This window comes from Carettochelys insculpta, chromosome 1 (genome assembly GCF_033958435.1).
Source record: "Carettochelys insculpta isolate YL-2023 chromosome 1, ASM3395843v1, whole genome shotgun sequence".
In the NCBI taxonomy this organism is placed as follows: Eukaryota; Metazoa; Chordata; order Testudines; family Carettochelyidae; genus Carettochelys; species Carettochelys insculpta.
The window spans coordinates 277249416-277264349 of record NC_134137.1 but is presented as its reverse complement, the minus strand read 5'-3'; the positions used below and the strand labels follow the sequence as shown (position 1 = coordinate 277264349).

At 43.7% G+C, this 14934-nt stretch overlaps 1 protein-coding gene across 3 annotated transcripts in view; it reads left to right on the top strand.

Annotated features, from left to right (window-relative positions):
* LARGE1 (LARGE xylosyl- and glucuronyltransferase 1) overlaps positions 1–14934 on the top strand; it is a 458979-nt gene that overhangs the window by 202236 nt on the left and 241809 nt on the right. For all 3 annotated transcript variants that reach the window (XM_075008156.1, XM_075008163.1, XM_075008172.1), the window contains one exon: positions 6002–6303. In XM_075008156.1, coding sequence (XP_074864257.1) covers positions 6002–6303 — 302 coding nt within the window. The remainder of the gene's footprint in view (positions 1–6001; positions 6304–14934) is intronic.

Sequence of the window (14934 nt, the reverse complement as noted above, 5' to 3'; positions counted from 1 at the left end):
AAGGCACACACAAACCTCACAGCCCATGGCCAGGGACATGTTCTCTATAGAGGAATTTACAACAATTGGGAGTTCCTGAACTTTTTCAGGTACACACCTGTGCTTACAGCTACCTCCATGAAGCTGCTCTCAACTAATATCATTGGTGGGTTTTGAGATCAGAGTGCAGCACAGAGTGGCCCAGTGGGGTTCCTCGTCCTGTTAAGTGACAACAGGCCTTGCTGCTTTGACTGCCAGATGCTGGGAATGGGTGACAGGGGGATGAATTACTTAATAATTGCCCTGTTCTATTCATACCCTCTGAAGCATCTGGCACTGGCGAGTCTGAAGACAGGATACTGGGCTAGATGGACCATTGGTGTGACCCAATATGGCCATTCGTATGTTCTTAAGTTTTTAACATCTTTGATTTTCAATTTCCCCATCCATAAGGTAGGGATAATACAATACTGTATAATTACTTTTTTACTGTTAATATATTTTTATGGATTCATTAAGGGTTAAGACATGGGAAGCAGTTTGTGATTTACCATTCCTGCTGCAATAATAAAGTACTGCCTTGTGGCTACCATGCCACAATTACTCCAGTGCCATTGCAATGCTTAATTTATGATCTATAGGAAGTGAAATTTATTAAGCATTTTTTTATATCCTTGGTACAATTTTATTAGCAGAGAAGAATCGCGCTAAAAGGCTTGTTACCGCTATTAAAAAATAAAAAAGCAGGTGTAAGGCTGACAAGGACTAAACATGGATCAGCAGTCCCAAATGAAGGACAAAAATGGATAGCTTCTTAATATTTGTTACAGCATTCAAAAGCTTCCTAGCTGCCTCAGAGCTCATTGTCTAGTTCTTTACCTGGGCAAACTCTGACTAAATTCACACAGTCCTCATTATGTATGGTTTCATTTTATCTTTTATTTTGATTTAGATTAAATAAAAAGGCCATGTAGCTGCTCAGAGCACCCTGGTAGCTATTTTCAAATGGTAAAGCTAAAGTGCAGTTCAACCCTTCTATCTAGGAACAGAATCTATCAGTCAAATTTTAGTGCTTCCTTATATCAGCCTATACCTCAGTCCACCAGTCTCTCTTCAAAGGACAGATGAAACAAGTGTACATAATGTTAAGTAACGTGATGCATATTTGTTTCAAATCTTAGTTAAGTCCACAACAGATTGTGAAGGAAACAGGGGGAATGGACAACAAAATGGCAGATGAAATTCAGTGTTGATAAATGTACAGTAATGCACATTGGAAATCATAATCCCATCTATATAAAAAAATGATGGGATCTAAATTAGCTGTTACTTCTCAAGAGAGAAATCTTGGAGTCATTGTGGATAGCTCTCTGCAAACATCCACTCAAGTTGCAGCAGCAGTAAAAAAGCAAATAATATGTTGGGAATCATTAAGAAAGGGATACATAATAAAGAGAGAAAATATCATATTGCCTCTATATAAATCCATGGTACACCCACATCTTGAATACTGTGTGCAGATGAGGTCACTTTGTCTCAAAAAAGATATATTGGAATTGGAAAAGGTTCAGAAAAGGGCAATACAAATGATTAGGGGTATGGAATGGCTTTCATATGAGGAGAGATTAATAAGACTGAGACTTTTCAGCTTGGAAAAGAGATGACTAAGGGGGAATATGATAAGGTCTATAAAATCATGACTGGTGTAAATAAGAAAAAGTTATTTACTCCTTCACATAACTCAAGAATTAGGTGTTAACCAATTAAATTAATAGGCCGCAAGTTTAAAACAAACAAAAGGAAGTAATTCTTCACTCAATGCACAGTCAACCTGTAAAACTTCTTCTCAGAGGATGTTGTGAAGACCAGGACTTTAACAGAGATTAAAAAAGAGCTAGATAAATTCTTGGAGTATAGGTCCATCAATGGCTATTAACCAGGATAGGCAGGTATTGTCTCTATTTGTTGGGGCTGGGAGGGGTGACGAGGAATGGATCACATGATGATTACCTGTATTGTTCATTTCCTTTGCGACACTGGGCATTGGTCATTGTTGGAAGACAGCATACTGAGATAGATAGGCCTTTGGTCTGAGCAAGTGTAACCATTCTTATGTTCTCATAATGTTGTTCTTAAAACAGATCATGGGCTAAGTGAAGTGGACCTGGTGTTTAAGCCCATATATCAAACTGCACTGCAACATTAGCAACTCCTCAGAGAGGTTCATCTATAATTATATGTGCACTGAAACCAATGCTACCACAAGTCTTCATCCAAACAAGAAATCCTAATGCACATAATACCAGTACAGCCAACCCAATGCATTCAGAAATCATGAGCAAGAGCCCCCAAACTTATTAATTTGGCTTAAAAATCCTGTCTCCCCACTTTGTATTTGCTTTCTGGTCTGAGCCTTTAGATCAAACCATTTCATATTATAGGCTTTTCCCTGAACCCCTGAGAGCTAGACGTTTCCTTTTCTTTTAAGTGAATGCTGAGATTTTCAGAGTCACTTGCCTCCAGGAGCTGGGGTCTTACGAAAAATGTCTTCTACTGTGAGACTTGAGAGAAAATCGTGAGGTAATGACCAAGCACTACTGTGCAGAACGAATGGCTGCAGTAGCCCTGGTGAGCTGCTTTGGAGGGGAAAAAAAAGCCTGTCTGTTTTTAGCACTTTTCTGTGTAGAATGTCATATCAACTAAGTAGGCTAGCCAGGATTTGATTTGAATCAGTAGATAGCAGTGACCATAAATTTCAGCTGATACACATAAATCAGTGAAGAAAGGATTGATCGGCAACAGTCAGCGGAAGTGCAGCTTCTTACCATTGTCCCAACAGGGACTGGGTTGTCACCAGTATCCAGCAAAAAATTTGAATTTTTACACCCCTACTTGAAAAAAAAGTTTTTAAAATGCATAAAATCATTGCTATCGATAACTGGAGGATTGATTGCATTGGGGTTTTTTGTTTGTTTTCAAATTTTGAAACACTGACAAAAATAATTTTGCCCTTTTTTTTGGCCAGCTCTAAACACTGGATAGTTTCCTAATGTTTGATTTTTTGAGGGAGAAGGCGGGAGGGGTGAAGGCTATTTCCATAGGAGGTGGGTCCGGTGAAAAGAAAAGGATGGTGATCTGTTCAGGATGTGTCATAATGCAACTTCTCAAGGGGGCAGGTTAAGGCTGTCCAGACAATTCTGAACCTGGCACTTCCTAACTTTTATGTGCTTGTCATTTCATCCTGAAGAAAACTTTTGTTTTGTTTTGTTTATGTTAAAATACCTACTTGGAGTGTTTCAATGAGTTACAAATATCAACCAAAGAACATCAAAGTTCTGTCTTAACATTTGCAAGCTCAGACATGCCTTCTTAGGTACATTTATATATTAAAATATCTAATAGGTTTTTTCGGAGGCAGAGTGTGTGTGTGCGCATATTTGTGCATGTGGTGAAAATCTGATATACAACAGTGGAGGCTTGAAAAGTGGTTCTCATTTCATAGAATCATAGAATCATAGAAGAGTTGGACTGGAAGGGACCTCAAGAGGCCATCGAGTCCAGCCCCCTGCCCTCATGGCAGGACCAAGCACTTTCTAGACCATCCCTGAAAGCCATCTGTCTAACCTCTTCTTAAATATCTCCAGTGATGGAGATTCTACCACCTCCCTTGGCAATTTGTTCCAGTGTTTGATCACCCTGACAGTTAGGAACTTTTTCCTAATGTCCAACCTGAACCTCCCCTGCTGCAATTTCAGTCCATTGCCTCTTGTTCTATCCTCAGAGGCAAGGAAGAACAAGTTCCCTCCCTCTGCCTTATGACACCCTTTTAGATACCTGAAAACTGCTATCATGTCCCCCCTCAATCTTCTCTTTTCCAAACTAAACAAGCCCAATTCTTTCAGCCTTTCTTCATAGGTCATGTTCTCTAGACCTTTGATCATTCTTGTTGCTCTCCTCTGGACCCTCTCCAATTTCTCCACATCCTTCCTGCACTGCGGTGCCCAGAAATGGACACAATACTCCAGCTGAGGCCTTACCAGTGCAGAGTAGAGTGGGAGAATGACTTCTCGTGTCTTGTTCACAACACACCTGTTAATGCATCCTAGAATCATGTTTACTTTTTTTGCAACAGCATCACACTGTTGACTCATATTTAGCTTGTGGTCCACTATAACCCCTGCAAGCATTTGGAAGGTGGTAAGGTGATAGGGAACAGTCAGCATGGTTTTGTTAAAAACAGATCATGTCAAACCAATCTAATAGCTTTCTTTGGTAGAATAATGAGCCTTGTGGATAAGGGAGAAGCGGTGGATGTGGTTTACCTAGACTTCAGTAAAGCATTTGACGCAGTCTCACATAATATACTTATCAATAAACTACACAAATACAACTTAGATGGGGCTACTATAAGGTGGGTGAACAACTGGCTGGATAACAGTACCCAGAGAGTAGTTATTAATGGTTTTCAATCCTGCTGGAAAAGTATAACTAGTGGGGTTCCGTGGGGGTCTGTTTTAGGACCGGTTCTGTTCAATATCTTCATTAACGATTTAGATATTGACATAGAAAGTACACTTATTAAGTTTGCAGATGATACCAAGCTGGGAGGGGTTGCAACTTCTTTGGAGGATAGGGTCATAATTCAAAAGGATCTGGATAAACTGGAGAAATGGGCTGAGGGAAACAGGATGAAGTTTAATAAGGACAAATGCAAAGTGCTCCACTTAGGAAGGAACAATCAGTGTCACACATACAGAATGGGAAAGGACTGCCTAGGAATGAGTACAGCAGAAAGGGATCTAGGGGTTGTAGTGGACCACAAGCTAAAGCTACATTTCTATAGCAATTTTTCATAACCCTGGTTCAAGGAGTTTAGTATTGATCAAGTGAGAAAGAAACAGTAGATTGAAGCAGGAAATGAACAGCTCTTTGAGGCCGGGAGATAAATTTGAGAATGAAGGGGTGTCCTGGTAATAAGGATAGCTCTGCAATAACTGTATGATTTTGTGTTTTCTAATGCACTCAAAAATTGGTGACTACTTGATAAAGCCAGTTTGATCTGCACAGTGAAGGGGCTTACTAAACGATGCAACCTTTTAAAATGCATGTGGGCAGAAAGTTTATTTTTAAGAAGTACTCAGTACATGATTTTCACTCATCATCCTTTTTAGTTGCAGTGACTGGTGCAGTAAGCTTAGCCCTTGTTAATCGTAGGCTGTCTTCCTACTCTGTGGACACCTGTAACCTTTCATTTTATTGGTCTCATTTAATTATAACTGAAAATTATTTAAGACCAGATTTGGGGGTGGGGGGGGTGGATTTCCATTGCCTCTCAAATATTTGCCATGAATATATTGCTCTGTTAAAAGTGATTTGGAATAATGTCTCTGTTACTATCACACTGGCTGCCTCCTCCATTTTCTCTGATCCCTTATAGCAACAATAATACACCTGGAGCAGATGGTAGAATGATTCTCTCTCGGGTACATTAGATGTAATTAATTTTTCCTGCTCATGCATCTTGGGTCTCTCCTGAGTGATGCAAATCACTCTGTCACACATGAAATCATTTAAGGTCAATTTTTGGCAAGATGTCACACAGAAAATGTTGCAATTTGGTCTTGGGGCTGAAGAGGGGAGAATAAAACAATTCTTACACATTTTAAAAGTACACATTTTCTCTCCCCGTCATTTCCTCTAACTGTGTTAATTGTCATTCTGTTAAATCCTCCTTTTCCTCATTGTCTTGCAGTTCAGGGCCTGATTCTGGGAATGATCCCTGTCCCAGAAAGACTTGCTCATCTTTATGCATGTAGTTAAGTTCTCTTGAAGTTAAGGGGACTTGAAGTCAGTAGGGATGAAACTCTTGCCTAAAGTTAAGTATGTGTTTAAGTGTTGTCTTGAATTGTGACCTTAATCTGTGTAAGATGACTTGATTTGAAATACACCAGTGTTTTTGTGAATAAAACACACAGAAAATGTTAACCCTGCTCTCATCCAGATACTGTTTTCCATCCTTTAGATGGGAAGGCAGTGTCACTGTCACCAATCGAATCTCAGCCCCATAGCTCTCATTACACAGCCTCGAACCAGCGGGAGCGGGAGAGCTTGGAGATACGCATGCGGGAGGTGGAGGAGGAGAACCGGGCGCTCCGTAAACAGCTCAGCCTGGCACAGAGTCGGAGCCCAACGCACCGCCACGGCAATCACTCGAAGACGTACTCCATGGAGGAGGGAACTGGAGACAGTGAGAGCCTGCGGGCTGGCATCGTGGCAGGGAACAGCTCAGAGTGTGGGCAGCAGCCAGCTGTGGAGAAGTGCGAGGTAAAATGAAAGAAAGCCTTACCAGAAACAATGCATGCGTGGGGGAGTATCGGGTTTAATTCATCCAAGGATTGTGCATCTGAAAATGCTGCAGGTCCCTCAACGGCTGTGATACAAGGAATTCTGAACTGTTTTACATTACACTTTGTTTTTGTCCTCTTTGATGCTCTTGAAAATATTTTATTTTCTTCTTGGTATTGGTCTCTATTATTATTTGGCTGGCGTCTTGTTTTTGACTCTCCTGCACCAGCTTCTGGTGTAAACGGTCCTCACTCTAGTGACTGAACTAAAGCAACACTGGTGTAAGTCATTTGTGACTCTTGCCCCAGATGTTTCCAGAGAGAAGAAAATAACACATTGCTTTTCAAAACCTTATTTCCTTGTTTGTCCTCCAGCCCCCTTGTCAGCATGGCTCTGAGTTTTGGTTTGTTGGATTGCTGCTGTCTAATCTGTTTGCTTTTCTGAATTGCCTGCCGCTGGAACAGGTAGCTGCTTTGTGATGCGGAGCCTCGTGTTCTAGGCAATTAGTTACTGCAGACTCTCGTAGGAGAGATGTGGTTAATTCCGTGGTCTGTTGGGGGGGGTACTCTTTTTTTGAATAGTCATCAATTGTATGCCTGCATGTTTGCAGGTGCAGTGGATGTCATTTAGACATTCAGCAATTTGACTGCACTATATCTGCAAATCAGGTAATTGGACAGCTAAATGATCTCACCCTGCATCCACAAATTTGCAAGTGTAAAATGGGAAGTTCAGGAGAGCCTTAGTTCAAAATGAAGCCAAACTGAAAGGGGCTGGAGGTTCAGAATAGATTTCCCACCTCTGTAAAAAAAAGTAACATATTTAATCTGATATCTGTCACTCCTTTTGTTTTGTTTTTCACCCACTGGAAGAATAGAGGGTGAAGAATAATATGATTGAGGGGCAAAAATTAGTCCTAATTATCTCTTCAAATAAAATTAGCCCTGCTGTCTAGTGGATTGACAAATCTGAGGTATTTCTTAAAACTAAAACACAGCTTTCCAGCACTGGGCTTTTTTTCTGACAATCAAAACATGTAATACTGGGGCTGAAAACTGGGAGTTACGCTTTTACCTCCTAACAATGAGGATCTGAACTTGCTCTCTGTGCAGTATGGGAGAGATTGGCCATATTATTTAGTAGTGGAAGGATAAAGCCCTATGTAAATACATTTGACCTTGCTTCTTATTCTTAGTCACGTACTGGTCAGCTGTGCCCGGTCTCAGTACCCCTAGGCAATATAGGGCAGGCAAATAGCTGTTAAAAAAAAAAGAAAATACTTTAAGTGGCCTTCCAGAAAAACACGTGCTTCCTCTGTGGGGCTTAGCTGGAGGCAGCGGTTACATAAAACATGAAATCTTGCTGTGCATACCATGCCCTGCCTAACCACGTACAATATTGATAATGAAATAGCTTTTCCTTCTTCTTAAGGCATTCACATTATAATTCAGTGAGAGCAATGGAAGTGTAATTTTAACTTCCCTATTATCAGATTTGCCAGGGGTCTTGTTGTTTATACTATTACTGGAAATGCCAGCTCTGTGTTTGTGTGAGGACAGTATTCTACCCCCCCCGCCGCCCCCGCCGCCCTCCCATGCACAATGTTTCGAAATTGGCAGGAATTAAATTAATCTTTGTAAGTTCCTGACTTTAGAGTGCTTGTAGGAAGACTTGGAGACAAAAGAAAGGGGCAAGTGTGGAGCTCTGTAGGAAAATGAAAATGCGGGTACTAGACTATTGGTTACCCTTCAGGAGCTCTTGAAATCTTGGAACATTTAATAACTCTCCATTTGGGGTAGATTTAATAATAATAAAAAATGAAAGGGCGCCTAATGTGAGTAAGAATTCATTCTCTGATAACATATGAGCTGCGCGATAATATTTATCACATAGTTGATGGTATTTAACATTTTATAGCACGTGCAGCATACCCCAGCCCAGCCACCCCTTCTCATTGTGTCCTGTGGGCTGGGATAGCTGTTCTGACAGGGTCGTGTCGAACTCTGTCGGGACAGAGAATCAGGAGTTCACAAACAAGTAGGAGAGCAATGTCTTCCCATATCCTTCTTGTGGGAGTCAGTTTAGAGGGCGAGTGTGAGCCAGGGAGTTATGTAGGTGGCAAATTGTATATTTGAGAAAGGGGAGCTCAGTAACACAGGTCTGATTGAGTGTGTGGTCATTCTAATCTCTTGCTTGTATTAGTTGGATCCACATCTTATTAACGTTCTGGGCCTTGTGCTCAGAGACCTCTCACTAGTGGTGCAGTGGTTCCCAACCTTTGCAGTAACACGGCACGCTTCAGTGAGATGAACAATTCCATGGCACACCCACTTGCTTTCCGCTGAATCGATTGCTCATAAATGTCACATTTACTTACATTTACTATGGTTTCAGTCTTATTAGGGAGGTTTGCAACATAGCAGTGCTGCATACAGCAAGCTAAGCAAAGATCAAATGCATTAGTGTTTCAAATCGACCACAGAATGCACCGTTTTAGACAACAAGCACAAACACATTTTCAAAATCTGCTCAATGCCATGCTAGGGATGCTGAGCAAATGAGCAACCATTCAAAGCAGCTCCCCTTCCCACCCGCCTGTTGGAGCCAGGAAGCAGCATTTAAACCTCATCCCAGCTTCAACAAGCTCCCTCTCCCTTGCCACAGTGGGGATTGGGTGCAGGCTTCCTACCAGCTCATTTAGGCCACCTCACACTGGTTGAAAACACTATACTAATGGACAGATTTATTGTCGTGGCACAATGTACCTGTTGTGGGAGATTATAATTGCCAAGAAGGAGGAGCTCTAAGGTACTTGCTACAGGCACTGCCATGGAGGGCTTTAATTGTTCAGGCAATGGTTTAAAACTGGATTTAGCATTCAACGTGGAATTAGTGCAGAGAGCAGAACACTGTGGAGATGTCTACATGGAGATGGTCTGCTACATTTTGTGGCAGCTGGAGCTTTTTCGGGGGTGTGACTTCATGCTGAGATACAAATTGCAGAACTGAGCTTGGAAGTCTTTGTCACATGCATCACAAGTCAGTATCTTGGCCAGGAGTGGCCCACCCACCATCCCTTTTCCAGCTGTCTCTGACTGCTTGGTGTGGTGACCGTTGAGTGTGTGCAGGTGCCAGATGGTTATGGTAGTCTCTGCTGCCCATGGATCGACCCTTAATATGCTTCACCTCTTGCTCTTCTCTCTCTGCTAAGCCTCTTCACCTCCTCCAGCCTCAGTGCTCCTACATATGCCCCCCAATAATGGGTATGTTCTGCTGCCAGCGCTGTGCAGAGAACCAGCTCCTGATTGTAGTGCTCAGCTCATCAACAGCTTGGTAGACAGTCTCCTTCCTTCTTTCGCTGCCTATGGCTGGGCTGGCATCCCACGAAGGCTCTAAAACATCTGACATGGGGTGCTGGCCAGGAGAAGCTTTTGCCAAATTCCACACAGTGCTGGCACGGTGAAGCCCCTTTAACCTCCAGCTAAGCCCTGGAGTGGTGAGGGGAGCAATTTCTAGCCTATTCATACCCTGACCCCACAGGCTTCATAAGAACCCCCTGGGCAGGGGCTTAGCATCCTCTTCACCTCCCTCCCCACCTGGGGTCCTGCCCCCAGGAAAGTACATGATTGGTCTGTTCCTTATGCACCACCCCAGCTGAGCCACCTCCCTGGTTTCACTGAAGCCCTGGTAGTCAGGTTCCCTGGGCCTTGGTGCACTCCTTCTGGCCCTCACTGCAGCCAGGGGAGAGGAGCTGGCTGGGTTATGTCGGTGGCCAGCAGCAGCCTGGAGGTGTCAGCTGTCTTTCAACACCCTGTGGCCAGAAAGGGACAAGCTGCTTCCAGCCACAGAGCAGTGTGTGTTCAGGGGAAAGAGAGCAGCTCTGCAAAGACATGGGCCACGTCATCTGCACATCTCCCCTTCCCTGTAGCTGGGGCAGGAGGCCTGTGACCTGGTGTGCACAACACATGCTGTCACAGGAAGATGTGGCACCAGGTCACGGGAGAAGAGAGTGTGTCCCAGAGTCTCACCCAGGCATGGAGGGTGGAGGGTCAGGTCAGCTGGTCACTCGTTCTGTGTAAAAGAAATGTTTGGGAGTGTCACCCTTCCCCGTCCTAAAGCCTTAAAGATAAGCGGGTAAGTGAAAGGACTGCGTTTACGCAATAATTCTTTTTAACAGAAGCTTTAACAAGCCAGCTTGATGTTAATTTGAAAGTTTGTACTGCATAGTTCTGGCTGATTGCTATTGAACTTGCTTGAATGCAAGTAATTTTACCAGGTGTCGCATATTCAGCATAAAGAAATATGGTCACCCTCCTCGTAGCCCTCCGTGCAGTTTTAAAGATAGTGGCATCTTGTTGAAGTTTGGGAGAGGCGTGTGGGCCAATTCATACAAATTAGGTGTTGATGTGTGGCTCAGAGAACCACTAACAATGCAGGTGGCTCTGTTTAGCTCTGAGTCAGTGAGATGTGTGTGGTAATTTCTGCCCTGAATTGCTGCCTGATAGTCCTCTGGAACAAATACCAGGGCTAGGACTGAAGTTCATAGAACATTTGCCTCTGCTGTGCAGGACGTTCCTGGCTGCTTCTGTATCAAGGACGTGCAGGAAAGTGATCTTTTTGTTATTCTCTAGATTAGACCAATATGTTAAATGATGATTTAGTTATATGCCTATATAAATTACAACTGCCTGGAAAGGAAGTGGGTGATCCTCAACACAGGCTGTAAGGGTGGATTGGTTAAGCGACTGTTCAAATTAAATTGTGACTACTCTCTTAGAGACAGTTAATGGAAGTCTCCAATGAAGAAAGTAAGTGACTAGAGCACTCATGTCCTGGCTGAGTTAGCCTTTTGGGATTGTATAGAATGTTACTGATGTCAGTGAGATAGATATCCACATATACGTCTTATCAGTCTGGAGAGTCATTGATCGTTCATAGATATATATGTTAAAAAAAGGCAAGGTGCTAGAGCATGTTCTTTTGGGAGTCCATGACAGAGAAGCATAAAAGAATCTGTGGCTGCTGACCAATTTAATAATTGCAAGGAGTTGTCCCTGATAGTGAGGAATATTGCAGAGGAGGCAGGTCCTCTTCCTGTCAGCATCACTCAGTCTTTTCTGGATTTGGAGTGCTCCTGCTCCAGGTGCTGAATATGGGTAGCCATAAAGAGAGCAAGAAGATGGTGCTATTTGCCTTTGAGCCAAAGGACATCTAGAACAAGGTGGATTATGTGAATTGCCGATGATGCAGCCCATCTGGTCTCACCAGCTTTTGCAGGGGCGTCATGCATATGTTGAGTAATATGGGGGAGGACTGAGCTGTGCAGCATACTGCATATGAAGTCTTTGGCAGTTTGGGGACCAGCTGTCCATAATAACCCTCTGAAATATTTCAAAGCATTTTTGTTCCTTCTTGCAGCATCTTGGAGTCAGGACAGGAACATCTGGTGATCAGTAGTATCAAGCACTGCAAAAAGAGGTCCAGCAGGAGGCACGAAGATGTGTTTCCCTTGCCCCTGGGCAGGAGGAGGTCATTCAACAAAGTGACAAGTAGCGTCTTTCTAGTATTCTGGCCTGAAGACTGACTGAGGGGAATCTAGGGCATTGGCAGCTGACAGATGGCACGGGAGACAATTTTTTGGCAACTTGTCAACCAGTTTGCTGAGAAAAGTTGGATGGAGACTAGAAAGGCTCAAGCTAGCACTGTTTAGAACCTGATTTTTCTGGTCAGGATAGACCAAGCTAAACTGTGCTTGTAAACAATATTGCGTTTAAGCCCAGTCTATAACGTGACTTCAGAATGATTGTACCTGGTCTACAACCACCAGAAAAAAAGTAGAATTTAAGCTGTGTATAAAACTGATCTGCTAATATGGTTTTAAGTGACAGTAAGTGCTTAAGTATCAGAGGGGTAGCCGTGTTAGTCTGGATCTGTAGCAGCAACAAAGGGTCCTGTGGCACCTTATAGACTAACAGAAAAGTTTAGAGCATGAGCTTTCGTGAGTTAACTCACTTCTTCAGATGCATCTGAAGAAGTGAGTTAACTCACGGAAGCTCATGCTCTAAACTTTTCTGTTAGTAAGTGCTTAGGTCTCCATAAAACAATAGACAAAGTGGGAAACACCCAGGTGGAAGACTAACCAAGTAGACTACACGAAGGAATATACTGGAATCCAAGTCTATAGATCGAGCAGTTATAGTTTAAATTGCTGTTACTCTGGCAACGTATCTCATGTTATGATGTCAGAATGGTAATGTAAAGTCTGATCTTGCTCAGTGCTGAATGGCCTCAACTCCACTGACTTCACTGAGAGTTTATAGCTGACTTCAATGTGAGTTTAGAGCATTGAACACCTCAGACCATCACTCCCAAAATTTGCTGAAATAAATCTAACACAACTGATACCTAAAGTTGTGATTTTGGCAAGGAATTTTTTTTTAGTAAATTTTCTGACCATGATGCAGAAAAAAAATAAGTCACAGAAAGGTCACCAAGTAATGTATTTTTTCTACGTTAACATGTGCTATAATATATCATAGGAGGTGGGGGCTGAAAGGTGAGGCCCTGGGAGTGAGGGCAGAGATTGAGCCCACCCTGTTGCTGTTCCATAGCCGTGGCTTCCGTCCCATAGAGTTGGGCCCAATTCCCTTATATGGGCATTGCAACCTGGTACATGAGCACACAGCTCCCCTCAGGTTTGTCCAGCTACATCCTGTAGAGGGAGATGGGGGGGCAGGTGAGTCAGACCAGGGGGATGCTGTGACCATGTGCTCCAGGTCACGTTACTTGGTTTGGGGACCTAACCAAATACTGCAAACTCTTCGATATCTGGCATCCACGGGACCAGGAGGTTGCTGGATAATGAAGTAATCAGGATAATAGAGAGTGGCTCACGCTGGGTGGGAGAGCAGAGGAGGAGCCTGCTAACTGCAATCACATGCAGCACAGAGGGACACAGCACAGTGTTGAATGGGGTTCCCCCCCGAGAGGTGGAACTTTGCTCTCGTGCTCTGTAGAAAAACCCCAGCCCTGATGCCACTTCTCTAAAATGGTGGTGGAGGGGAGGGCGCACTGGAGTCAAGACAGTAGCAGGAAGCAGAGTGCTCTATGGTGTCTACAGGTCATCACCCTATGTGCAGGGCCCACCATGGACCATGTGCACCCCCACCTGGTACAAAGATGCAGCTGCCACCCCATGTGGCGCACAGCATCACCAGAGAGGAGCGAGAGGCCTGCGAGCCAGCTACAATATGCACATGCTGAGAAATGGCCAGTGAGAATCCCAGGAGCCCCAAGGAGGACGCTTCTCTGATGAGTCACTCACCTGCTACCTCTAAGCAGATTCAGCCCAGCTTGTCGAAACCAGTCCAGCTGGTGCAGGACCTGCTGGACGAGCTGATGCGGGCTGGCTGAGAGAAGTGTTGGAGCAAACAAGAATATCTCCCTGACTACATCAAATGTTCCACCAACCAGTCACTGTGGGAGATGCCTGTCCTGGGACAACACAGTGTTATTTCAGACCCTCTGGGATTGAGTGCCTCAAGAAGGAGAAGTGTAGGCAACCAGTCTGGAGAGCAAGCCAAGACAGAAGAGACTCTCTAAGGAGGTTCAGACCAGTGGTGACAGCTTGAGGAAAGCTGAGGTGGATATTCCAGGGAACCCCACTGCCCAGCCAGTTCCCAGTTCTCCCGGTATTCCAGGAACCCCTATTTTTAAAGGTGTGTGGTGTCAAATCTGAAGATAAACGGCCCACTCTGCTCAGTAGACAACAGGCGGGAGTGTGGAGAGAGCAGAAGAGCCTGCTGGCTGCACTCACATGCAGCACAGAAGGAAGCAGGACCATGCTGAGTGGGCCGTGGCCCACCCCCAAGGGGCAGGGCGTTGCTCTCATACTCTGTACACAAACCTCAGCCCTGACGCCACTTCTCCACACTCCCACCTGCTGACCAGAGCCGCTCATCTGTGAATTACACCAGTTAATATGAGTGTGCTGGTTACTCAGATACCGGTTAAACAAGAGTTTTCTGTATGTTTTTACAGCTGTTTCTAACACTTTACAAACTCTACTCAAATTAATTATTGATGTGACCTTGTGACACAACCTTAGCCCTGCTGACACCTACCACTTGGTGCTGCTTTTCTCAAAACCTACAGCTCTGCCCAGCTTTATATTGCACTCCACTTTTGGGGACTAGTGACTATGTGAGAAATGAGAATTCCTATTTGTTCTCTGTCCAGAAAGTCAGAGTTGACTGAGTGAGAAACCAGCTAGCCACATTTCAAATGGAAAACAACTAGCCCCCCCACCCCCCAAGTTCTCTTTTGCCTCTTCACTCATTGTTTTTTTAAAAAATGGAAAAAATGGAGACTTTCAAATCAAAATCTGTACAGGTGAATTTTCTATTTACCAAACCATTGGCAATGATTTACTGTGAACTATTCAGAACAGGGTCAATGAATGAGGTTCAGTTAGTTAGTGATTATTGTTGGGAACCAATAGCATCTTTTCATCTTTCCCTACCCATCCATGAGCCTAACGGAAGAGCTTACCATACCTCTCCCTCAAATTCACGGGTGGCTGTGCAAAAGTTGTAAAACTATTCTGGTGTG